The sequence below is a fragment of the Cryptotermes secundus genome, unplaced genomic scaffold (assembly GCF_002891405.2).
Source record: "Cryptotermes secundus unplaced genomic scaffold, Csec_1.0 scaffold480, whole genome shotgun sequence".
Classification (NCBI taxonomy): Eukaryota; Metazoa; Arthropoda; class Insecta; order Blattodea; family Kalotermitidae; genus Cryptotermes; species Cryptotermes secundus.
This window is the reverse complement of record NW_019732379.1, coordinates 526193-553020: the sequence shown is the minus strand read 5'-3', so window position 1 is coordinate 553020 and position 26828 is coordinate 526193. Positions and strand designations below refer to the sequence as shown.

The 26828-nt window shown below is 37.3% G+C and overlaps 1 protein-coding gene across 1 annotated transcript in view; it reads right to left on the bottom strand.

Moving 5' to 3' along the window:
* Nucleotides 1-806: 806 nt before the first annotated feature.
* The window catches only part of LOC111867564 (putative tricarboxylate transport protein, mitochondrial), a 32256-nt gene continuing 6234 nt past the window's right edge, over nt 807-26828 (bottom strand). Inside the window, exons 2-6 of the mRNA XM_023857548.2 lie at nt 25124-25337; nt 16279-16502; nt 12331-12551; nt 8405-8478; nt 807-8241 (exon numbers count right to left, since the gene is read on the bottom strand). Coding sequence (XP_023713316.1) covers nt 8133-8241; nt 8405-8478; nt 12331-12551; nt 16279-16502; nt 25124-25337 — 842 coding nt within the window. The 3' untranslated portion in view covers nt 807-8132. The remainder of the gene's footprint in view (nt 8242-8404; nt 8479-12330; nt 12552-16278; nt 16503-25123; nt 25338-26828) is intronic.

Genomic DNA, 26828 nt, shown 5'->3' with positions numbered 1-26828 from the left:
ACTTCAAGAAGCATCATTGTGAGTGCCTAAGACAAACATCAAAACCAACCGTGATAACAAAATTTATATAGAGAGCATTAGTCATATCTAAAGTGCATATTGTTAAAATATCTTATGTGACAGTGTTTCCTTATCGTAGTGGCACGCCTCTGAAGATGATTCTTTCGAATCGAAACATGTAAGGTGAATGAGGACTGAAGTGTTGTAAACTTGTATGTCACACTGGACTGAACTTTTCACTATCTACTCTGTAATTAATAGTGTGATGGACCAAAATGAGAAAAGTTCCTTCAGTAATTTTATACATAACAGTACAACAGTTTCCACAATTATATTCCTGTGTGATGAAATAAATGTAACCACTTTCTTTCCTTGATGCAACACATACATACAATAAAAAATTGTAAGTTGAGGTTTACAAAAGGAAGACCACATTAAGTTGTGCCCATCTGCATCTAAGTGTGTAAATATGTTTTTTGTATTACAGAGTGTTCCAGTACTTTGCTTGTGGCAAAGTCCACAGAACACATTGTAAGTAAGTAAGTAAGTAAGTACAAATATTCTTCTGAATCCATATGCAAACAATTATGTCAATCATTTGATTCTACACATATTTCATTTAAAAGCATGAGAATGTATCCCTCTTTTAAGTAACTGTTCTTTAAACCATCTCCTTCAAGTTTTCATTTGTTTTACACAAACACATCCAGCATAAAGGGCAAGTAATAAATTTTCACCTCTAAAAGTATACATTACATGAAGCTGTTTACTCAGCACTTTCGATAGAGATTAATAAAATTCTGAAGTGTGTGGATGCACATTTTACTTCATTTATTTGAACAGTCAAAAACAGACAGGCAAGATATATGCAGACAACCCTTTACATTGGTCTTGTGACAACTGAGAATTATATAAAATAGAAAAAATCAGATATGGTGTAGAAGAAACACTAAAATTGTCTTTCACAAACAGCCAAATATTATTGCAGTACAATAACTGATTCCACATAAATTAATCTTCACTATCCTAACAACAATACAGTCTTGCCAATTCAAATTTCATATTACCATCCTTGAGACAGGTCACTACTGTAAGAATGTAAACTGCTGGTATCAGCAGTGGAAGAGGCCTTGAGTACTTCGATATCCCATATGACAAAAAATAACACAGAAGTATTAAGCAAACATCCCAAAGTGTAGGATATGGTGCTCAGGGTATGAGCTCAGCTCTCATTCAGAGGATTCTGATGTTGACCTTTGGTGAGATCAGTACACAGAATCTTCGGCTGACAGACTAAAACCTTCATCTCTACCAAAGAACTTTGGATTGTGAAGAATACAGATTCCTGCTGTCACCATGTACAGGGTAGGAGGAGGTATTAGCTTCCTCTGAAGCAATGGTGCGTATCTACAAAAGCATGTGGTGTCATATCCCAAAATCTTAATATTCATCATGTATAGTAATAAACAAAATATTTTGTGCAGCTGCAGAGTACATTAGGTATGTACAAGACTAATGAGAGAAAGAAACATAAGCATCTTTTTTTAGAACCAGTCAAGCATGACAGTATTATCTTAACCCCTCCATATACTGTATGTAGAGAGCCCAAGGTAAATGATGGATGGACGCAGTTCCAAAGCCGGCTTAACAGTGCAAAATGCCTCAACAGATAGCATATGAAGAGGCTAGTATGTGCCTGGCTGAGTATTGACTTTAACTTTAAATGGCTGAGACAAGAAGTTAATTGTGTCAAAAGGGTTAGCAGTTCAGCATATCCAATGAAATACTAATCCCTTGTTAGATTCAGCAAGCCACAAAATAATCACTTCAGTAGCAAGAGTTAAGCAGGACAAAACACATGATTAATTAGAGTGCATGCCAAGACTTCCAACAATAGGATTGCTTCTTGTGAATGGATGTATATAACGAAAGCCTCTCACCGAGTTTAGTAGAAGACTGTGACCTCAACAGTAAACTACTCAGTTACCAAAGGCCATCTATTATCATGTTACAAAACTAGTACAACAACAACAAAAAATCAGTATCACCTTGCTTCCTACAACCAAACACATCAAACCCTGAGATACATGTCTCAATTCCTGGCAGAAGTTTCGAGTACCACCACTGATCCAGTCCTAATGGATATCCACATATAAGCATTCTTGCATCCCACATCTGCCTTGGATATGACAGAGAGCTGTGTCTAACTAGAATATATTATTTTAACCCTTTGAAAATATGTTAATCCTTCATTAGTTCCTCAACCATTTCACCCCTGCATTCCATTATTTTCCTCACTTAAGGTCATATATCAGACAATCTGTGGTCATGGCATGGTTTCATGCTAGGGGCACATTTATTTTTTGTATGCTACATCTGTAGCAGTATTTTAACTATGGAAATTTGGATTTCTAAAGACAAGAGTTGATGAAGCTGAAGCTATGTAAACTAAATTTCATTTATATAAAAAAACTGAAAAATCCTTTTGATGAAATGGCCTGCCAGTCTAGGATAAGGTTTAAAGCCTGGTATGGCAGAAGAAATATTAATAGTGTAAGTGGCAGTAAAATTCCTATAATTGGAGATAAGGGCAAGTTATTCCTTGAAAAAAAGAGGAAAACTTGGGAAGCTGACTTTAATATACTCATGTGATAAAAAGTAATAAATGCAGCTCCATGATCTAACAGCTTCTTTCTTAGAGCATAGGACTGGTTTTTCAAATCTTTGTAAAAAATTTGGCTGGCAAAAAGTGATAAACTGCTGCACCAAGGGTTGAAACACTTTCACATAGTGTATGACAATCCAAGACTTCATAGTCCTGTTAGTAGCTATTCAATTTTACTTCCATTACAGTAGCAAGCAAATATGGTAAACATAATGTTATTTGTTCCAAAATGGTGGACTGTAAAGTCAAAGCATATTGCATCAGCAAATAAAATTTCTAGTTAACATATTTCATGCAGTGAATAAGATTTTAGTCAGAAATACGTGATACTTAAAATTTTAACATCTCAGATGTTGAGTATGAAAATGAAAATTACTGTCATGCCTTGACTTTAAAGTTAACTATTTGTTTATATTAATAGAATTATAAGCAAGACAAACAAACAAACATACAAAAGACTTTGTTCTAAATTCAATTTAATTCAGAAAGGATTAAAACTGCAGTCCCTCAACTGACCTTCCTATATTCAATGATCAGTAACAAAATAAATTGTCTTCATTTCTCCTGAACTAACCTTTAACATGCAGCAGTTATGCTGCTTGAACAGTAAAACACTATCTCACATGGTAGTTAACAGCCAAACAACTATGTGTCAAAGGTTGTTGCTTTTTGTTCAGAGCTGGCAAACATCGTATCCTATTGTACTGAAAGGATGACAGTCAAACATCTGTTTCAAAAGTTGGTATTCTTTGTCCAGAGCTGGAAAATATCACATTCTGTTGTACTAACAGGTTGACAGTCAAATAGCTTGTGTGCGCGTGTGTGTCAAAGGTTGGTGCTCTTTGTTCAGAACTGGTATACATCATGTTCTATTGTTCTTAAGAGCTGGTAACTGTATGCGTCAAAGGTCAGTACCCTTTGTTCAGAGCTGGCAAACATCAGATTCAGTTTTAACACACTGACAGTCAAACAACCATGTGTCAATGATTGGTGCTCTCAATTCGGAACTGGCAAATACCACATTTGGTTCTCCTAACAGGGTGATTAAATTAAACTATGGGCAAATGCCATTTATAGTTCACTGCAGCATCAGTTACTTCACAACCCCAGTAAGTGCTGAAATAAAAGTCTTACAACATACAGTGAAATCCCATTATGAATTATATCAATAATCTTCAAAGTATTTCTTCAAATAACACTGCAGAAGCAAAATGATTTTTTTTCTCATTCTTCTTTGCTGATTTTATTCAATTTAAGATCTCTATATTTAGCTGGGAAAGGGGGTTATCAACAGTGCAGCCACCAGTCTGAAGGGATGTATACTGCAACTCATTTAATATTCTCTGAACAACCACCAACTTGAATATTGAAAAGCAGAAAACCCCCAATTTTAAAGATGTTTAGCAGATATTACTGTGCTAGGAATATATCAAATGAATGCTGAAATGAGGAGAAACTGTACTACAATGAAAACATATCTCCTTTCAGATGTTCCATATAACTAAACTTTAGTCCAGTTATAAATTTGTACATTTTGTGAAGTTTCATTCTCAGCTACCAGCATCTGCCAAGACATTGAAACTGTAACAAATGGCTGCCTAGTTCAGATCTATATTGGTATACAGATAGGATTCTGCTGTACTAAATCAAGTGGATCACAAAGCAGACACCAAATAGTTTTGATCTGTTTGACTGTGAACTTCAATCTCAGCTCTACCTAAAATGTTTGATATTTTTGACAGAAAAAAAGATGCACATCAAGAAGAAAAGGATACACAAGTAAATCCTTATTACAGGTATTACAGGTAACATTTTTACAGGAAGACTGATTACCATGTCTCTTAACCTGAGGATTCCATGATGAGAAAACAAAAGAGTTTCAAATGAAATAAAACTGAAAAACATTCTGAAATATGATTTAGTGCTTTCCTCAAATTAACTGATAGCTTTATGTCTCATGTCACAGTGTTACCACTCTCAGCATAATATCTTTTATTAATGTAAAATATAACAAAATAATTTCATAATAGATGCATTAGGAACTATGAACTTTATTAAGTGGTAACGTGACACATATACGTAGTTTCATTATAACATATTAGTGCCTACAGTTCCGAGGACAATAGACATATGTCATAATGTGATTTCACTCTATGTATCTGTTTTTAAATATACAGTAAAACACTATATTTATCAATAATAAACTTTTAACAAATAAATGTTTGTAACAATACAAGCTGAGGAATATAAAAGCATGGTACTACCTAACACCTTCAGACGAATAAATACACCAAATTGATCATGTACTCAAAGACATTATATAACAATTGGAACGTGATAAAAAATACTAAAACTTAAATGCATATTAATTCATAACAATACCACTTCTCATTATTTGTCATTTTTGGTCTTATTTTCATGTCATGAGCAAAATCCAAATTGCAGCAAAAGAATATGCACATTGCTTTGTTCATTTCATTCACTATACATTCCATAATCAAACATGAATTTAAACTTAACAAAGTATAAACTATTCACTAATAAGTAACAGTTCAAAAACATATATTATCAGCTTTAAAAACACAAACAAATGAATCACTAATTATATTAGGCCCAAAATAAAATGCTGAATTGAAAACTTTTGGTCTTTCTTCTGTTTGTGACCTGTATGAATGTAATATTTAATTTGGATCCTTTAAGGATCAAAAAATAAACAGTGTAACAAATGAGTAGTTATGAAGAACATGGAATGAAAAATTATCTCATTACAATATACTTTCAGGTGGAATGTAAAGACAACTTAACAACACACTCAAAACAATTATATATTCTTCAAAGGGCAGACAAAAAATTGTAATATGGAAGCCACACTATGTACTCCAAACATAACTGAATAATGCCTCAAATGAATATGTCAAATTTACTCTAAAATGATTGGCACCAGATTTTATTCAGTCAGAGAAATATGAGATACTACACTCAAGATGTAGTATTATATTAAACAGGCAGCTTATACATTTAAATAACTGAATAAGAAATGTCCACAGTTTTCTTCAGTCATCACTTATTAATAATGTTTAAAGATTTCCACTGTCTAAGATGATCTGCATACCCAGAACAATTTAGTCAAGTCGTACATGAACTGGTTGGTGTTTCAGTGACTTTTGGTTATAGAAAAACAGTAAATTAATTGCAAAAATAATACTGAATGATAAATGATATAAGTCTTTGCACAGTAAATGGAGAGGCCTGTCAGTTAATTATCATGGACTGCACAAAACAGCCATCCTGACATCTACTTGGAGAAACTGAAGAAACCCATACAAAGATCTCAGGACAGCTGGTTGTTGGCTAGGACTCAGATCTAACATAAGGCAGGAACAGTGTCCAATACACCATGATGCTAAGTTCCAAAAGACAAGCATGGTTCAATCTTGGACAGACCATATATTTTAATGCATGCTAACCATATCCAAATTTTCATTCACAAATGCAGTAATATAAATTACTTTATAGGAAATGTGGCAGTTTTAAATACAGTGAGAATTACTGAGAAAAATACTTCCGTGGAGAAACGACCTTTCTATTCCTCTGCCAAATGAATTGTCATAATTCAGAATTATGTAGATAAAACTATCACACAGTGCAATAATTTATTTTGAACATATAATTATGTATATTCTCATTAATAACTATAAAGATTGCTCTAAGTGTAACAAACTTTTATTTATTTGTATATTATACTGCTTTCATGTTCTTGTATTCTGTTAGTAATGAACTTGTTTAACGGCTTTGGAAAAATTTCATCAATTTTCAATTATATTTCCCTAAAGTCACAGAACCAGTTCTGGAACTCCCAAATTATTTCACTACGTAATACAGCCTGAAATTTGCAATAAATCTGGTCCCAAACGTGTATAAATGTTTTAAATTTATAAATGTTTATCCAATAATAATTCACTCCAAAAGCAATTATTCTCTAAAAATTTGCATTCAACTCTCAGAAAGAAGAAGAAGAGGTGAAGATGGAGATTGGAATGTTCTTCTTACAACACAATTTTATAAAATGTATGACAAGTTTAAAAAAATCCCTTATTTTCACTTAAAATGTGCAAGTATTTAATACAATCCCTGCTTTCCTATAATTCTGCTACTGCCATATAATACCCCTGAACAGAAACTGTATGGATCATGGCTAGGCTCTGGGAACTAAAGATTTATGAAATTAAATATTCACAGTGAGAAACTTCACTTGAAATGAATTACAGAAGCATACATAATGGAAGTATACTACTGGTCCTCATTATGAGTTAAGAATCTAGTTTTAAAAAGTCTTCAATGTCTGCAGTCTTTCTCACTACATATAAAGGAATGTAAAAACATAATGTTTACATTGTACCAAATGCTAAAAAAATAGAGATGTATTAAATCAGTTTCACAAAATGTACCTAATCCAAAAGTTTTCACCCAAGATTTACTTATTTTATTGTAATTATGTTCTGTCAGTCATTATACACAGCTGCTTATATTCTCCCTTCACTACATTTCTACATTACAAAAAAATATGCAGCTGGTGTGCATACATTACACATACAATCTCAAAGACCCCTAATTTCCCTCATGACTGCAGTAGACCACTCACGATGCAGCACAACAACATGCAACACACTCCATTTTAAACAACCATTTATGGTATGACCTATAACTGACCATAAGGATGAGTGTGCTAATTTAAACTGACAGGAGAAATTAATTTTGAAGTTCACTGGAAATTATCCCTGTGCCTAACAACCATGCCAAGAAGGTACAGAGGGTGAAGAGGTAGAGTTGCATGCATTCTTAACGTCCACACTTGATAGATGTGAGAGATCAGTTACATGTTCCAGCTTTATAAATCTGGTAACAGCCCCTAAGATCCCCAGTAAATAGTAGATGAAAAGGGACATTTTTGGAATGCTTACCATAAGAAATATCCCAACACTTTTGCTGAAAACTGAACACAAACTGTTCAACCTGCAGCCCAGCACTTCTGCTGATTAAGAAGTCACACCTCTACACAGGAGATACTTGTGCATAAATGCTCTCACTTGCAAAAAAGCACTACACATATAATGGCTAGATTTCTTGGAATATGGTGTAACACAACAATAACTTTTTGTGTATGTTCTTATTACCCATTATTAAAGAAATGAAAGTGGGCCTATAACAGACTTCTGCCAAAGTATGTTAAGTTTTGCATGCTAATGGCGGTTCAAAACTACAACGTGTACCCTCAGCGAGACAATGTAGTATCAGAATTACAATAAGACACATCCAAAATAACCCAAAGTGACCAACACTTTTCCCACAGTTTCAATGCATCCTGTTGTGTTGCATAGTGGTAAACCCTACAGATTTAGTGCACAAATACATATCTAACATTCAATGTACTACTGCATGACAACATGCCGATATGGAATGACTGCCTTCAAGGCCACATTTTGTTGAACACTTCCATGAAGCTATCGTACAGCATGAATGTGATTGCAACATCCAGGCATACACGACTCAGTCGAGGAACTGTGCCCTTGTAAAACCTGCAACACAATATTTACAGTTGACATATAACAATCTGGTAGGGCACTCACTGATAATTTCATAGAATTGAAATGTATCAGCATTACAGTGCAATAAATTGTGTTGAAGTGTCAATAAAATTAATTACAATTAGATCTGGAAGAGGAATATCTTTCTACTTACGCTGCAACTCCTTCGTTTTGGAACACTTTTATAGCACAATCTAAGGTATTCTTGTACCTTTTGGCTTCCAAACCCTACAACAAAACAAAATCATTTTATTATTAAATCACTGTCGACTAACATTGCCTCTGCCATACATCTCAAGAGCCATTTTTAAATTTGTATATAGATAGTGCTTATTTCATCTTGTCACCAAAAGGCTTAAATATACTACCACAGTCAATAAGTTCATGGAATGGTTGCAAAGCGTCATATGGGAATTTATTGCCAATATGTTTCAGCAATGTTTTTAACAGCCACATCAAAGGTGGCAGAATTTCATAGCGGCCAACGGCAACTACTCTGAGGGCCGATGTGGAGCTGCATAAGTGTATGGGAATACCTTGTTATATGATGCGATAAAACCACATTCCACGAACTTAATGACTCTACCACGTATATACTATATTTACCTATGCTCAAGAATAAGAGACAATATGCCAAGACATACATTTTCATTCATTTCTTAGGTAAAATTACTGGTAGTAAAGAACTCTTAATAAATTTCTGCTAAAATGTAACTTTCCCAGTAGAACATTTCTGTGTTATGCCCCAAAGGTTATGTACAAGTATATATGTTTCTTTTTGGGTAAGTTTGGAATAAGTGCATCTAGACTTTAAGATTAAGAAATAGAAATAATGAAACGTACCAGGAAGCTTGGGTTTGCAAAGAAGTGTAACAGGCAATTGCTTTGTAATCAGAATGTTAGCACGACAGGTAATAACGCTGACATTGAGGAAGAAGCTATATGAAGTGGGTCATAAAAACTATGGCATGAGGAAAACGCTGAGTCGGAGAGGGCGGTAGACCTGAAAGAGCCAACCCCCTTTCGATAAACAGCCAATGAGTGGGCCACACCAACCCAAAATCACGTCAGGATGGGCGGGTGAATACACCCCCGGAACCCAGCGAGTCAGCAAAAAGAGGGTACATAAACTCTAGAGGAATCAATCAAAAAAACTCATCATTATTAATTGATACAGAGTTCAGCCGTAGGCTATCGCCGAGAGAGTGATGGCGATGAGTAGTTGCTGATTGGTGATGGCGGCCTGTCTCCTCAGCTCGATTAAGTAGACTTCCTTCATATAAGCTATGAACATTAAGTGTGATAATATTAAAGTGCAAACCCCAAGGAGAGAAAGTGAAGACTAGATGGACTAGGTTTACTGAGAAAGAGAGATAGAGGGATAGGATACCCAATAGCAGGGTGACAGGAGTAGAACTAATGTGTGTGCTACAGGATAATAACCCACGCGTAATGCGAACTGACAAACGTCGGCAATTTGTGTATCTATTATGTATATAGTGACACAGGTGAATAGAGTAGGATAGAAATGCACTGTGATGTTAATTGAACCTAGCATTCCCTCAAGTGTTATCGTCTTCCCTGCCAACTCCAGCCTCCCTCCGAATCCTCCAGGAGAATTGCAAACTCAAGCCAAGGCGGCAGATACGTCAGTGATTGTAAATTTACCTGAGCCCCTCCCTAAGACTTAACAAGATGGTGGCAGCGGCGGGACACCTCCACGCCCCCCTGTCACCACGACAGAACATTCTGTTTCAACATTCTATTCTCTCTCTTCTTTGGGAGCTCTGACAATATAAATTTCTTGCTTATATCATTTGTTGGCACTCATGTGAGTTACATTTGCAGTTTCACAATGATATCACATGTAATGACCACAAACAATGCTAAAACTAGACAAGCTTGTCATCTGCTAGCAATGGGTTAATTATGTACTGACAAAGCTTCACGTTTTATAGTGGCAAATAAAACATGAAGAAGGGAAATGAAATCAGATCTGTGCCAACAGGAAGGGATACTATTATGCTGGAGGTAGAGTTAATGTCTCATAATATCATATGATTTTTCATTTCCATAAAGTTTTCACTCCAAAAAATTTACTAGCTACTTAATATGCATTAAAGTATGAGTGTCCATATTTGTTGCTGGTCATATAACCATCAATAAACTTAACATGGCCAGTGAATCTCCTCTCCCATGTTTACAGGTATTTGCTTCAAAGCCAAACTTATGGAGTTACCCATATGCGAAACAGGGGAGCTGGTGATCTCATGGTTTGACTCTTGACTATATTTTAGTGAATTCTGAGTTCAATCCATGGTCTAATCACCACACGGGTTTCTCTGCTTACAGAATGAAACCTTCACCTCCACCAATAACAAAACTCTGAGAATGTGTATAACATCAGTATTCAACATATTTGCATATGAATAAAATGACAGAGCAATAGTCAATGTCTGTAAAATGTCTATTCACACTGTATTCGTTTTGAAGAAAACTAAATTTAAGTGAACAGTACATCCATCTTACATTATTTACAGAGCTACCAAATGATGCTTCTTTTTCTCTTTCTGTTTCTAACTTTCACGCATTCCCTGTTCTTGTCCTGCTGAGATATCAATCATTTATGGTGCCTTTTTTCCCAATTCTTTTCCTTCCACCACTTCATAAATTTCTTCTAACCACTGACTTTCCAAAAAATGTACAGTGAAATACTTGTTTTAAATATCAATGTTCTGCCACTTTTTATAGTATATGACCTTATTATAAATGAATATTTTATTAGGTCCAACACAATTTACGCCTTTAGGTGGCACAGTTCAACTCCCTGGTTCTACACTCTAGCATTCTAATAAAGTTGTATATTGTAACATAAAAGGATGCATGAAATGAAGATTATAAATGTATTTCTACTTCACTCTCATTCTTTCTTACCAACTTTTACAATTTCTCTTCATCCATAACAATTTAATCATTTATGTTCCTATTTTCTGCCATTATTCTTTATTCTTGCATCCTATTATTTTTCTAATACATTCCACTCCCATACTTCTTGTCCAAAATCTCATCCTTCCAAATCTTTGTTCCTTCATATCTCAATATGTGACTCCAATCTTTCTCTTTGCTACATACAGGGTAAATCCCCATTCACTGTTCCTCCTAACACCATTCAGTCTCCAGATTCATATTTTCCACAACACTTTTCCTCTTCTGGGTTCCACTGCACATTATTGTGTATAAACCTCCTTCTCCCCACTGCTCCTTAAACTATTATACAGTCTCTCTCCCTCTCCTCCCTCAACCCCCCTCTCTCTCCATAACTTCCATGTTCTTTCTATCCATACATCCATTCCCCCCCCCACATCTTCTCTGCTGTCTCAGTGCATCTCCTAAGGAATCTGTCTCATCAGTTTCCAAAAATCTTAACCAGTATGTCATTAGTTTCGCCTTCATATCTGTCCTCCCTCATTCCTTCACACAAAAACCATTTCCTCACATCACTACTCTTTTACAGAACTACTCATGCACTTTCCTTATTTCCTTCTATCCAATCTCCAGACCCCAAATTTCGAGCTCTTCCTTAACTCCACTGGCAAAGAACATAATTGCTCTGGTTCTATATTTGGCATACCTCCTAAACATACAATATTATTCAATGTTAATTTCCCCTCAACTGCTACCTGTTTACTTTTTCTTCCCTCACTTTCTTCTACTGTCCAGGATTACACCTGAATATTTAACTTTATATGTAACCTCTGTTCCCAGTCCCCATTTTTCATTCTTACTTGATTTTCCTCCCATCTGAAACACTACTCTCTCTCTTCTTTTTTTTCTGCATTTATCTTCACCTTCCATTCTTTGCAAAATGCATATATACAAATAAATAAATACTTTCGTTTCATACTCAGCCGTCTGCAGACTGATATTTCTTAGCTTAAAAAAGAAATTGAGGATATCAGATGGACTCCCAACCTTATAAAAACAGAGATAGGAACACTCTTTGGCAAAAAGTCTTCAGCAAGTTTCATTATACTTTATGTTACACCTTTCCTCTGCTGTTTCAAAAATCATTAATCATACCTGCATCCTTGTTTTGACAACATCAATGGGTGTGTTGCCGAACACTGAACAGGCACCAGCGAAAGCACCAAATACTCCTGTTACAAGAGTAGGAATAGGTTTCTTGGGGTCACCCCCTCTATACAGGTCCTTGCACGTTTCCATCACAAAGAAGCGGATAGCCTGGTTGCTACCTTGCTTTAATATTGTGGCTGTTACCCCCTTGTACAGCCCTCCAAAGCCTGGGAAAAGAAAGCAGAGAAGCAAGCATTTATACAAAAGAACTCACATTTTCACATACAAACAAGTGAAGACTTCAAGTCATGACACAACTGGAGTATTTATATTTTAATAGTTGGAGCACTTAGAGGGAAAGAACTGAGTAACTCCAGCTAGCTACATCCTTCCTGAGGAACCAACAGCCACTCAGCTAGCCACAAAATTCCAAACTTTTATGAAATTTGAAGGATTTTTGTAGTATGTTCAAAAGACCCCATCAGTGATCCCTATCCTGAACTAGATGAACCTGGCTGAGACAGTCACATCCTGTTTATATAAGATTCATTTTAATATTATCCTCCCATCTATAAGGGAAAGTCTCCCAAATGCTGCCTTCCTTGTAGATTTTTGACTAAAATTTTGTACAGATTTCCCATCTCCCAAAGCATGCTATATGCTACTGGTGTCAATAATTTCTCATGTGGCACAGGATTTAGCAATTATTCCTGTAGTTCTCATCAGTTTTCATAAGTAACTCTCACAGTGTAATATCAACAGATACACATACCTCTGAAATATCACTAATTTAAGGTGTGTTCAAAAACACGGTTGCAGAAATCTGTGACAAAATATTTGGCTTTCTGGGGATGTCTGATGCAGCCAGGACTGATTGCATTATATGACTAACACCTCTTCCACCCACGCTACTAGGTCAATAAACAGCAAAGAACATATTCTAGAATGGAGGATGCCATGCATAAGACAAAAAATATGATGTAAATAATTGCAATGTGTTGTATTTTGTTACTGCTGAAAAACCACTTCAATTTAGAGCAAAAATAAGTAACTGTTTAGCCATATTTTTTTCTGTCACACAGTATAAGGCAAATTCTGAACTTCAAGAGTATGAAAAAGCACCCAGTTCAATTGACAACAGTTTCTGTCTGTGGATCATCAACTGTTCCTTTCTGGAAAGTAGAGTGCACAGTCACAAGGCCCAAATGTGTCCTAGAACATTGCAGATTAGGTGTCAGCTGTGTCTTCACAACAATACTTTCACTAAATCCATTCTGATACCATAAATCTGCATTTACAACAATTTCACAGGTATTCAACATATAAATTACATATCTGCTCATTAAACTTAATCATAATGGAATAGGGTGTTCCAACTAGTAATGGTATTAAAATTAGAATACACAAAACTATAGTTTTTCCAGTGGTTCTGTATGGGTGTGAAACTTGGTCTCTGACATTAAGGGAGGAAGGTAGACTGATGGTGTTTGAGAACAGGGTGTTGAGGAGAATATGTGGACCAAAGAGAGATGAAGTGACAGGAGGTTGGAGAAAACTGCATAATGAGGAGCTTCATAGCTTGTACTCTTCATCAAATATAATTAGAGTGATCAAGTCAAGGAGGATGACATGGGCAGGGCATGTAGAATGAATGGGGAGAAGAGGAATACTTATAGGATACTGATGGGAAAGCCAGAAGGAAAGAGATCATTAGGAAGAGCAATACATAAGTGGGTGGACAATGTTAAAATGGCTCTTAGAGAGATAGTGTGTGATAGTATTGATTGGACTGATCTGGCTCAGGACAGAGATCAGTGGAGGGCTTTTGTGAATATGGTAATGAACCTCCAGATTCCATAAAATGCTGGGGAATTCTTGAGTAGTTGCACAATTGGCAGCTTCTTCAGAAGGGCTCAGCTCCGTGAGTAAGAAAGTAATGGTATTAGTACTGAAAAAATGTTTATCTTCGAAACTATGGCTGCAAAAACATTCAAGTAAACAGTACTTCAAAGAAAACACATTGCTGAACTCTATAATTTCCTTTTAGTGATGTAAAAATCAGCATTTTTAGAAATGTTTTAAAATTTCCTGACATAAAACAATTACAAATACAAGGTGTAACTGAAAGGTGCAGACAAACTTTGGCACAAGTTCCACATACCAAAACAAGAAAAATGTTCATATCAATGTGTCCAAAACTACTAGCAGATGTCCCACTGGCAGTTAGAGCACGAATGTGGGGCATGCAAGATGGTGCTCCAGCACATTTTTCCTGTGCTGTGCAAGATGTTAACTCTTTGACTGGCGCGGGCGTGTTTTAACGCCAGGGCGATGCCAGCCGTTCCCTGGCGTTGGCGTGTTTTAACGCTTTGAAAATCTCTTCCCTTATTTGCTCTCTTGGCTCTCTTCAACCAAAGACATATATATGATAGTTTTTGTGCATGGTTGTAAAGAACCCTTGTAAACTTTGTGGGGGTCTATATTACTGTCAGAACCCTGCGAGAAGGAAAAGTTCAAAAAATATTTCACATTCATTCAGTTTCACCATGGCTTCTCGCAGCAAGTGTCGGCATGTTCCTACAGACCAGCTGGAAAGTGTTGTGAAGGAGATTTGTGCTGATGATGATAGTGGCGATGAAATAATGATTCCTGAATTGAATGAAGTTGATAGTGACAATAGTACAGTGATAGACAATGATCCACAAGACAGTAATCATGAACATTTAGCTACCACGAGTGCGGTGCCTGACACGCCCATCTCATGGACATACGGAGACATTGTACCAGTNAGTTATGCAATTAAACACTACAACATGAAGATGTGGGGAAATGGAGGTATAGCTCCATCATTCTTTACCTCAGTACCAGATGACGTGAGTGGCCAGTTTTCAATTGAATTTTTTTTTTAATTTCTTGGGATGGGGTACAACTGAGTCTGCTTGGTATGTTGGCCAACAATTGGCCTATTGCACCAGCCCTGGATGACGATGATGATGACGAGTGTGAAGCAGTCGGTGGAATAAAATCTTGCAGGGGAAAAGGTTGTACTTAGAGGAAACCTGCCCCAGTGTCACTTTGTCTACCACAAATCCCACGTGACCTGACCTGGGATCAAACCCTGGCTGCTGCAGTGGAAAGCTGATGACAACCTGAGCTATGGCATGGCCACAAGTGGTCGGTTTCATGCCCCGATTGTTTTACCCCTGGGAAAAGAGCCCCTGGTACCCACTAGACAGGAGGCTTGGTAGACAATGAGCCAGTACTGACCCTACAGAGAAGAGAAAAATCTCTTGCCCCTACCAAGGATTGAACCATGGCTGTCCAGCCCATAGCTCATCACTATACCGACGACAACATCCTAGCTCCCACAAATATCCTTTTAGTTATCAAAATCTGGATTATAAGCAGGTTATGTTACGTTCTGTTGTAAGTAGCACTATAAACCACTCCTGCCCACTAGCGTAGAAACACTACTCAGATACGTCTGCGGTTTGTAATATATGATAGGCTCACTGGTCTATCCTCCCCCTAAAGACACACAACTGCCCTACCATCTATTCAGTTACAAATGTGTGAGGAAACTTTTATTTATTCCTCATTCAAAGTTCCCATAGCTGGCAAGACCTTGACCAAACATAAAATGACCATTCCTGACTAAGACTCAGCTAATGTTCATAAATAACTCACAGCAGGAAAGCATAACATATATCTATACATAATATTTCAGAAAATTTCAGTGTCATAGCTGCTATAAGCTGGCTGAAATAAAAGGGCACTTTTGCTTCACAGTACCATAACGATTGTCCAGCTGGACCTTGGTTCTGCCATTACAGTGTGTGGTCTGCAGCTTTAAAAGGATTAGTTGCCGGCTGAGCTATTTTGTACTTGAACTATTCTCTTCTGGATGCCTAAGAGGATATTAAAACTCTTTCATTAATGAACAAATAACTGTACCTTCATCTTTAACAATTACTGAGCAGCCATGAAAGAATCCCCTAAATCTTGGGTTGGCAGACCTCCGATCATTGATGAATTTCACTTTGACTGTTTCCATAGGGGTAACAGCAAAAATGGCCTCACAAACTCCAGCGCCCAAACCACACAGCATTCTGTCCACAGGACGGAGGTTCCCCTTGTCATCCACTGTAAACTTCTTGAATGTCTCAAATGCACCAAACCTAAAGCATGAACAATAAGATATATAATCTTCAAAACAAATAATAAATGCAACAGCAATGCATTTGTTTTTTGGCAATAAACTATAGCCGATTACTACTTTTTAATAACATACTTTGCCTAATTTATGTATACATTTATTTTTTTAACTACTGTATTTTAGCAATAGTTAAATTTTGAATTTGCGAGATTGCGTAAATCTTCACGCTTTGTATTACGCAGCTTACAATTCAGGGGTTCCCCCTCTGTCCAGTAAGGCATGATGCAAGCTTCATAAGCAGTTAGCTCAGTATTTCCCAGGGCAGAGCCAATCAGAAACACTAGTTACTAAATGACATCATGCTAGCAGCCAGCTAGCTTCTTGGTTCTAAAGAGACAAGTCTCAGCTCTAAAACCTGTAAGATGCGTGAAAGTGTCGCTCCCTACAATGGGAACAAAGGACTGCATTCAGTCACAACTAAGTGTTATTAACAATGTAATTTCATAAATTACAATAAAGTGTAAGTGTTCATGAGTTTGTCGTTGGTTTTGTTGACTGCCTTGCTGACACTAAGGCCCAAGTAACGAACTGAAGAAAGTTTCATGTTCCCAACTGAGAGGGGCCCAGGGCTTCATACTTTGGAACATAAAGAGTCATTCCAGCAACCAAAGGTGAGGCAACGTCTCCGCCTGATTCGTCAGAGCCACTACAAGGCGACTCTTGGTGAGCAGCTGCGTCCACCTTAACTCTGTGTGTAAGTGTATAACGGTAGTAAGGTAGTACAACACGTGGCTCCAGTGTCTCAGCGACAGTTATAAAACCACTTTATTATTGTATAACTGAAATGGAGGTTGTCTGGACTCACTTCATACTACTACTTCTGTTACTCATACATGCCATATGTAACTCAGACATAAAATGGTGGCTAAATATGCTAGAGTACTGACTACACAGAATATCAGTTCCTTTTGAAAACCACAACAAAACCTGAAGGTTCTGCAATGTGTTGGTTACACCACAATCTAGTAACTGAGAACAAACAACAAAACTTGAATCATAATTATAGATGCATCCATTCAAATTTCTTGGACCAATCCACTGGAATTTAAAGAGATGTATGAGAAATTGTACACCTTGAAAAATAACATATACTGGACAGAAATCATTCCTTAATGAAAAGAACCAAAATGAACTCACTACCACAGCACCTTATCAAGCAGAAAGCATTTTAACTCAAATCTCAATCAGTAACACCAAGACTGTTAAAGAATGTGGGCTGACAGTGTGCAATACACTGCCCTCATACACCCAGCACACTAAACAAATTGCTAATGAAGCAGGAAGACTACAATTATCTTATTCAACTCATGACAGAAGTGTGGAACATGTCAGAAGATTCATTTTCAGCGCTAAGTGCTGAAATGCAATACTATGATTAGTATTATCGTGTTCTTGACTCTTCAACAGGCTTTTCATAAATTTCACAGTATTATTTGTAAGATATAATGAGCTCTACATTATGGGCAGTAAAGGATAGGAGAAGTAGCATGGCTAATTACAGTTAACCCCTACTAACTGCTGTCCTGCTAATCAACAACTTGATCTATTAACACTCTAACATCATGTCCAAATACCCAAATAATTGTCATTTCCCAGTCAACTGATGATCATGCAATGTAAGCATGTATTGACAATGTTTACAAGCTCAGACACATCAGCCAGCCATTCTGGTGGTGTGATTGTGCAATCATATCAATGTAAAGTAAAGTAAAAAAAGTAAAGTTATCCCTGTAACAGGCCGTGAAGGCCCATAGGGTTGTGAGATGTTGAGGGTCCCACATTATCTAGACAATCGGCTCAAAGATGGTGGTAAGGTTGTCAGCCTTAAACGCCAGCCGCGCCTTAATCCCCAGGAAAATTATTTAATTAATTCCTGGTACTCATTTCTGTTAGAGGCTGAGTGGACCCCTGGGCCATAGTGCGGCTGGAAGGTGTAGGTCAATTGATGAAATTATGGCCCATACAATTAGAAGCAAAATAAATGTTAAAACTGGGTATCATTAACCAACAAATCACTGACAATGTTTCATGGAACCAATTAACTTCGATTAATGAGGGATGGCTGCAAACAAAGGACAATCTAGAAATATGGAAATACCCAATATTCACATTGCATTCAAACCTGAAAATCATTCATTTACGTTTTTCTAGCTATTTCCCTGGTGTCCTAGAACTTCACCACACTTATATTAATTAGGTATACAACAATAATAATTCAATTTGGTTCAATTCTTTATTTATTTACAATTATTTACTCAACAACCAAAAGGCCAATTATAAAACAAGCACAAGCAAAGAGACAAACAAAGCAAACACATGTGTTGTTTGATTAGTGCAATCACACCAATCATGATGCAGTGAGAAGTATGTATATGCATACATACATTAATCCTGAGTACAATTAATAATTAAGAAGTACATCATACAAAACATTATAAGAAACACTTTTGGTTCCAAATACATCAACATCCCGATCCCCACTAACAACATTAGCAGCTGAAGTTCATCTAGCATAAGGACAACTTTCACTAGAAAAGCAGACATTAATCACTGAAAATTCTGATGTACTGAGCAGAACCATTATTGTTGTTGTTGTTGTTCACTGGTATGCTTTTGGTGGAACTTCCTCCTTCAGGCTTCTACATTATTTACAGTTCCTGTTTTTCCACTAGTTTTCTACCTTAAAATACAAAGGGCTAAATAACACTACAGGCTAAATCTCAAGGAAATAAACAATAAGAAAAACTGCACCAAATAAACCTAAATTCAATGTGGAAGGCTGAGGAACACTTTGCCACTAAAACTGAAATTAAGTATCTTATTACATCTACAACAAAGCAATGTAATTAAGCTGTTAAGTATGGTATGAAAACTCTGTGTGCAGGTAAACTCTGTAAAGAACCGCAGACTGTAACATCTACTGGTCATGCTATTACTCACAGTCACTAAGCACTGAGGTAAACATCTCTGCAACAGAATAAGCAACCTCTGATCGGTGGTTACAGGCCCTCAATAAAAGCAAAACAGAATCTTGCAACAGGGTAAAAACATATACAGCCAAAAATTGCTGTAAAGTGTTACTGACATGTCACTGGAACAGATGTAATGGGCAACACTTATCATTATGGGACCCTACTATTAATATCCAAGAGTAGGTGGTTATGACAAACTCTGTCTTCCGGGATATAACGCTGTGCAGTCTGCTGAAAGTCAACCGAGCAAAGTAGAGGATCTGCTTGCTGACTGCTTCATGCTGGCTTCTTATTTGGCTTACTCTTCCACCCTGAAAGCAGAGGTAATAATGCCAGTCAACTTTCACTGGACTGCATGGAAATATATGCCAGAAGACACATCTCTTCATAGGTACCACTGTGAGAACCTCAAATCCAGGCAAGATTAAAACATTTTCCTTCTGTCCCTCCAAATAAATGTTGGGGCAATACTGTGATATGAAGGCTCTATGCCAGAACTGGGGAGCCAGAAGAGTTGGCTGTTGCTAATCCAGCCAAGATTTAAATTGGATTCCTCCATTCCTCCAAACATACGCTGGACCAATACTGTTATATGAAGGCTCAAAGCCAGAACTGGGGAGCCAAAAGCGGTGGCCACTGCTATGGAATGGTTCTGTAAACATGTTTCCATGGCAACCAAGCCAAGTGACTGCAGAAACAGATACACACGCAACAACATAGGAACTTTTGGAAGCAATGTATGTTGCTGCAGTCTGTGCCAATGTTATATATGAAGAACATAACAGACACAAGATATCAACTACAAAAACCACAATGTTCAAGTATAAATACAAAATACCTGGCCTGAATCATTTATTAAACCATAAGAGAATGCTCACAAAATTATGGCAAGAAACAAGGGGTTGAGCATGCAAAATGGCAGTAAACTGGGCCACTCAAAGTATCAGGGTGGTCTGGAAAAAGGTACTTTAAAGATGGGGAAACAAAGTTGGCAAACTGTAAAGTCACACCTCAAGCAAATGGCCTATTGCAAAAATCCCTCTCAAAAAGGGGTCAACCAAAGGCACCATCTACAATTCTTGGTCCCACAGGCAAAATTTTAACCAAATAAAGCCAACATAAATTGCAGACTGCTCAGAAAACCAGTTCAGAGCACATGTTGTGCGACTGTGGCCACACATGACATGTGGAGGCTCAAGATAAAGCCCTGCTGGCTACTATCGACAAAGACATCCCCGTAAATTTTCAACCATATAAGGTCTCAAAAGAAGTACAAACCTTGAAATTAGGAAAGGCCTGTGTGTTTTATAGCATTCAAAATGACTGTCTCCAGCATCTTCCAAGACCTCTTTTGAATTCAACAAATTTATTCAAGCACTGCCTTCTGCTTGGTCACTACCCAGAACTTTGGGAGGAGGCAAAAATCATACCTCTCCTGAAAAGCCTGGCACAGACTCAGAATTTCCCAAAATTTATGTCCAATCAGCCTCTTGACCACTAAGGGCAAACTATTTGAGAAGCTGACTTTAAAAACAATCCAAGAACATACTGAGGAATGAAACTTACCAAATGCAAGTCACTCTGGCTTTCAAGCATTCACAATATGACACCCCAATGTATGAGGCTGGCAGATCACATTGCTCTGAATTTCAACAATAATATTTCAATGGCTGCTGTGTTCTTGAATATCGAGAAAGCCTTAGACTCAACAAGGCACTCTGGCATGCTATATAAATTGTCAGAATTAGAATTTTTGCCAAGTTTCATTAAGGTAATTGCCTCTTTTCTCACTGACAAAAAGATTGAAGTCTTGGTAGATGGTAAATGTTCTATGCCAAGAGAAATAGTGGCAGGGGTTCCTCAAGTTCCTTCCTTGCCACAATACTGTGCAGTCTATACACAAATGATGCCCCCGTAGCACCTGGAACTCATCTTACTATGCTGGTGGACAACACCTGTATTTAAGTGACGGGAAAACATGAACATTGTGTTCTCTGCAAACTGCAATGTGGGCTCACTGCAGTGAATTCGTGGTGTGAGCGCTGGAACATAGAGATCAGTGAAGGGATATTTCAGGTGATCTATTTCTCCAGAAGACCTCGAATCCCTAACGACGTGCGAGTACTACAACTAAATGGGCAAGACATTCCCTTCATAAATAATGCAACATATCTTGGTGCCACTTTCGACAGGAGGGTGACATGGAGACACCATATCAAAAAGACTCTAGCCAAGGCCTTGCGCACATATGTATGATCATATACTCTATTCAGCAGTGGGTGCTTAAGTACAAATATTAAACTTACGATGTACAAAACTTTGATCAGGTCAGTTACGACTTATGCCTGTCCAACCTGGGAGTATATAGCAGACGTTCACATCTTGCAACTGCAGCACCTGCAGAACAGAGTATTTTGCGCTACTGGAAATCTTAACAGGTGCACACCAGTCCATGAATTGCATGTGGCTTTCAAAATTCCTTACATGTATGACTATATAAATAAATTATACAGAACACAGGCAAAAATAATCCTTAACCATGTAAATCCAAAAGTATGTGGTACAGGACAAGAAGAAGACATGAATAGGAAGAATAAGAGGCATAAACTTGGCAGTCAGGAGTACAACCATTCAGCTGGCTAACTGTAATTTCAGAGTAGTTTTAATAAATTAAGGCATTACCTGCCCCACAAGCCTGCACTGACAGGAAACCTCTGTATAATGTGTGTAAATGTTAATGTTAATGCAAATGCTTCTTCCAAATTACCCAAAACTCCTCAGTCAACTTATTTACTGAATATACAAAGGTTTTATTAGCATGGAACAAGAATATAGAAAATCACAGATTTCAGAGGTTAGGTGCAACTTGATGCTCAACACTAGTTTGTATTTCAGAATTGACACAAACTTATATACAATGTTAGTGATGATATTCAACATTATATGCTATAAGCTTATATAAATTATGAGTAACAATAATACTACTACTATTACTGGCAGTCTACTTAAAACCGGTTTCTGGTCCACTGAGAAACTGCAGCCAATGTTTTTCCCCACCCTGATAAACTGTACAAGTAATGCAGCATTATTATTAAAGCTAGAAACAATGCACACATTACAGAAAGTTCTGTAGAAAGGTGCCCCATATGGAATATCATATGGATAGTCTGCCAGGATGAGAGTTGTGTGCAGTCATCCTTACTAGACCATACTGATAGAAAACTTAACCTTCAATGTCCAAAGTGCCCCGATCGGGCCAGTGATGAGTATGGTCGTCATGGCCAAAGTACCCCATTTTGGCCAGTCGGGCATTTAAACTCCACTAGTGGATGCGAGCACACATGCTGCTAGTAGAAGCGCATGCACAGTCCTTAGTATTTATTCTTATATGTAGTAATTATAAGACAGACTTGAGTAAAATCCTAATAGAGGAATTAAAATGATACCTAGGTGAACAACAACAAAAAGAGTATACGTATGAGTTATGCCCAAACTTATCCATGAGCCAGTACTTTTATTGCAGATTCTGCAGATTAATGTGTTAAAAATATATAGTAAAATTCAATGTGCATTACTTTTTTGTTATCTGCTTGATGTATATATATGTTGAAATGAAACTACAGCATTTGATTTCACTTTGAACACACAGAAAACAGATCACACTCTGTATCTCAGCCACGATGCAAATGTCCATTCACGACCATAGAAAGGACAATAGTCTCTTGCAGCTATAACGGAAGGTCTTAGCACTGAAGAAGGGACCCCTCGAAGCTTCTTCTTGAATAGCCATGCTTTCACTCTTCTGTCCTTCAGTCAAAAGATTCGAAAATCTGAACGGTGTAACAAAGTTGTAAGGTTTTCCAGCAGAGAACCAAATGATTTTATTACTTCCATCTGTTTTATGATACCAGGGACTTCTAAGATTTGTCAAGTGTTACAAACAGAAATGAAATGTGAAGAATTGGGAAACCACTTTTGCAGTATGCATCAAAATTAAAAGAAAAGAATTGAAAACAGCGTATAATTCTTTGTATAAAAATTTTCATAATATGCAACACTATGTTCTTTGCTGATATAAACAAACTTAATTCCATCCATTTATCATAAAAATTGTGTTAGATACAGCATTTTTAAACACAATGCTTAAAATTGTTTAAGTGCCCTATCAGGAACAGACATTTAAATGCAGAGTAGCAACGGGCATTTAAATAAACTCTGGCCAGCTCAAGCTTACCACCATTTCAAAAGTCCGGCATTTAAAGGTTAATGAAGCTTATCATATCTCTTGCATTCCTAAAAATTTAGTCAAAATCAATTTCCCAAATTTTACACTGAAAGGTTCAGGGGATGTGTACCATGACTCTTTAAGCCACAACTCTAATTGGATCAATGCAGGAAGATCTAGCTCTTTCTTTCAGATGTGCAAACTCACTTCAAAAGATCCTGGCAACACACACAATTTATCAAGCATTTGCACCATATATATGAATTTACTGAGAAATAAGAAAGATATTCTTTCAATAATTTAGCATGTAAAAGTTATGGTATATCTGGAAGTTAAAACATGAGTAATATCTTATCACATCTATCCTTAATATGCTTAAATTGGAGCCAGGGAAGTCAAGGACTACCCAGAATGCTGGGAATTAGTTAATGGGCCATGGACACCACTGTAAAAAAGATCCGTCAGTAATGTACTTTGGGTATGAAAGTAAAACGAGAATGGGAAAAGGCACTCTTTGTGGTGGCATTATGAAAATGTGTTCAATTTACACACGTTACTTGTCTCTACAAATATGTGGGAACAGAAGGCCAAAATTATTAAGAACAAAAATATTTCTTGTGGTCAGACATTACTTGCTATTTTTGACAAATGAAGCAAACACCTGGACATGCCCTGAGAGAGATACAAGAAAATTATGAGCAGAAGACATGAAGTTTGTATGCAGAGTACTAAGAAACAAGGACAGATAAAGTCTGAAACCAGATTATTACATAACATTTGAAAGTAATACAAACACTCCAAGAAATGTAGGATTTCAAGTTTTCATGGCAGTAGTCTTCCATCTGGGAGATGGGAACCCAATATTTCAGAAGAACATACCGCTTCCATCTTCAAGGCTGGAGTGAAAGTGGCATGTTATATAAAACCTACACAGAGGATGGATTTGGTTTCACCCACCAAAACACTGCACCCACCTACTATACTACAACATGGTGTCATACCCAAGAACATCACAATGTGAAACCAAAGGAGGACACAGTGGTACAGACATACTATGTTACATGTGAACAAATTTACTGAACATGTCAAAACTGAAGATGTTCAATATATGACCACGATACAGTCCAAAGGCCTCATGCTGGAGAGACCAGAAAAAGGAAGATTTAGAAAAGGCACTGAAGAAAGAGTACATATGGGAGCTTAGAGAAGAGTTTGCCATTGATATGTACTTCCTGCACATGGTAAGGAAATGATAAACAAAAATTGTGCATTTTGTAAGGAGATGAGGAGCTGTGGAACCAAAACATTTTGCATGTAAACCATATGGGTATACAAACTGCAACCCCAGCATTTCACTTCAACGCCACAACAATAAATACTTCGTACCTCACAGCTGATTTTGGTATGGAGCCATATACCAAAACACTAAGGCCTCTGTACAACCCAAACACACCATGTCTCTGGACAGTTTTCTTGGTACAATCCCAGATGCCTGAGTACTGCTTGGCAGCAGTGCCAGCTTTCTCATCTAACTGTAGTTGTGTCTTCACATATTCTGTTGGATATGTGATACATATCTCAATGCCTCCTGTGATTCCACCTGGTAAAACAAATTATAAAACATTTATGAAAGTAATACTTTCACATTTGTATAACCACTCTGACTTAAAGGGCTTGCCGTGGCGGTTTAGTGGTTGGTGCACTAATCTACAAGGGCAACTCAATAAATAGGTTAAAAATGGATATAGAACTTAAACAAATAAGAGTACTGATTTGAAAAATGCTTTTATTTCTCAACATAATCTCCCTGTACATTGGGGCACTTGTCCCATCGTTTCACAAGCCCATGAAAACCAGCAGCATAAAATTCTTTGGGCTGCTGTTGGAACCAGACGTGGTCACACGGCATGGCCTACCTCACAATGCATGACAGGTTGCTTGCTTCTGTTCAATGGCCTTACGAAGTTTTCTGAGGATGTTACAGTAGGAGTCGGCATTTATGGTTGTCCTTGAGGCTGGAATGCGGTGAGCAGTATGCCTTTGTGATCCCAGAAGACTGTGAGCATCACTTTCCTGGAGGATGGTGTCACCTTAAACTTTTTTTTTTTTGGCAGGCGACACAAGATGTTTCCACTGCATTGACGGACACTTTGTCTCAGCCTGGTAATGGTGAACCCAAGACTCATCACCTGTGACAATTCGGGCCAGCATATCGTGTCCTTCATCATGGTAGCAATTGAGATGCTGTAATGCCAGACCCATTCTTTGCATTGTGTGTTGTGGGGTCAGCATGCGCAGCACCCATCGTGCATAGACTTTGTGAAATACTAACCTGTCATGCATTATGAGGTAGGCTATGCCGTGTGAACACATCTTGTTCCGACAGCAGCCAAAAGAATTTTATGTTGGTTTTCAGGGGCTGTGAAACGATGGGACAAGTGCCTCAATGTACAGGTAGAGAAATAAAAGCACTTTTCAAATCAGTACTCTTAATTGTTTAAGTTCTATATCCATTTGTAACTTACTTATTGACTTACCTACGTAGTGTTCAAGAGGTCTGAGGTTCGATTCCTACAACTGAAACCAATCTCAAACAAAAAACAACAAAGTTCAGTATAGTCACAAATACTACCCAAAGATGGAAGTACAGTCAACTCCTAATACACTGTATACATACTCCCCAGTTCCCCCAAAGAAACCTTAAATGGGGGTTTCACTGCATTGGTGTATGTTCACATATATACAAGGGGGTACCCAAAAGAAACCGAACTTATTTTTTTTAAACTTATTTATTCAAATTTTAAGCACAAACCTTCAATCCCCTTCAAAGTACTCTCCACTTACACTAATACACTTGTCTAGTCTTTTATTCCATTTTTCAAAACATTGTCTAAATTCATCTTTTGAGATGCTTGACAGCGCCTCCGTCATTTTTTCCTTCACCTCAGCAACATCAGCAAAACGCTTTCCTTTCATGTCTCTTTTCATTCAAGGAAACAAAAAAAAAGTTTTGATCATTTCAGGACTCCTTTCAAAGCACAGCATGCTTCCACGCGACCTTGTTTTTGTTCAGCAGTCAGCAGTCGTGGCA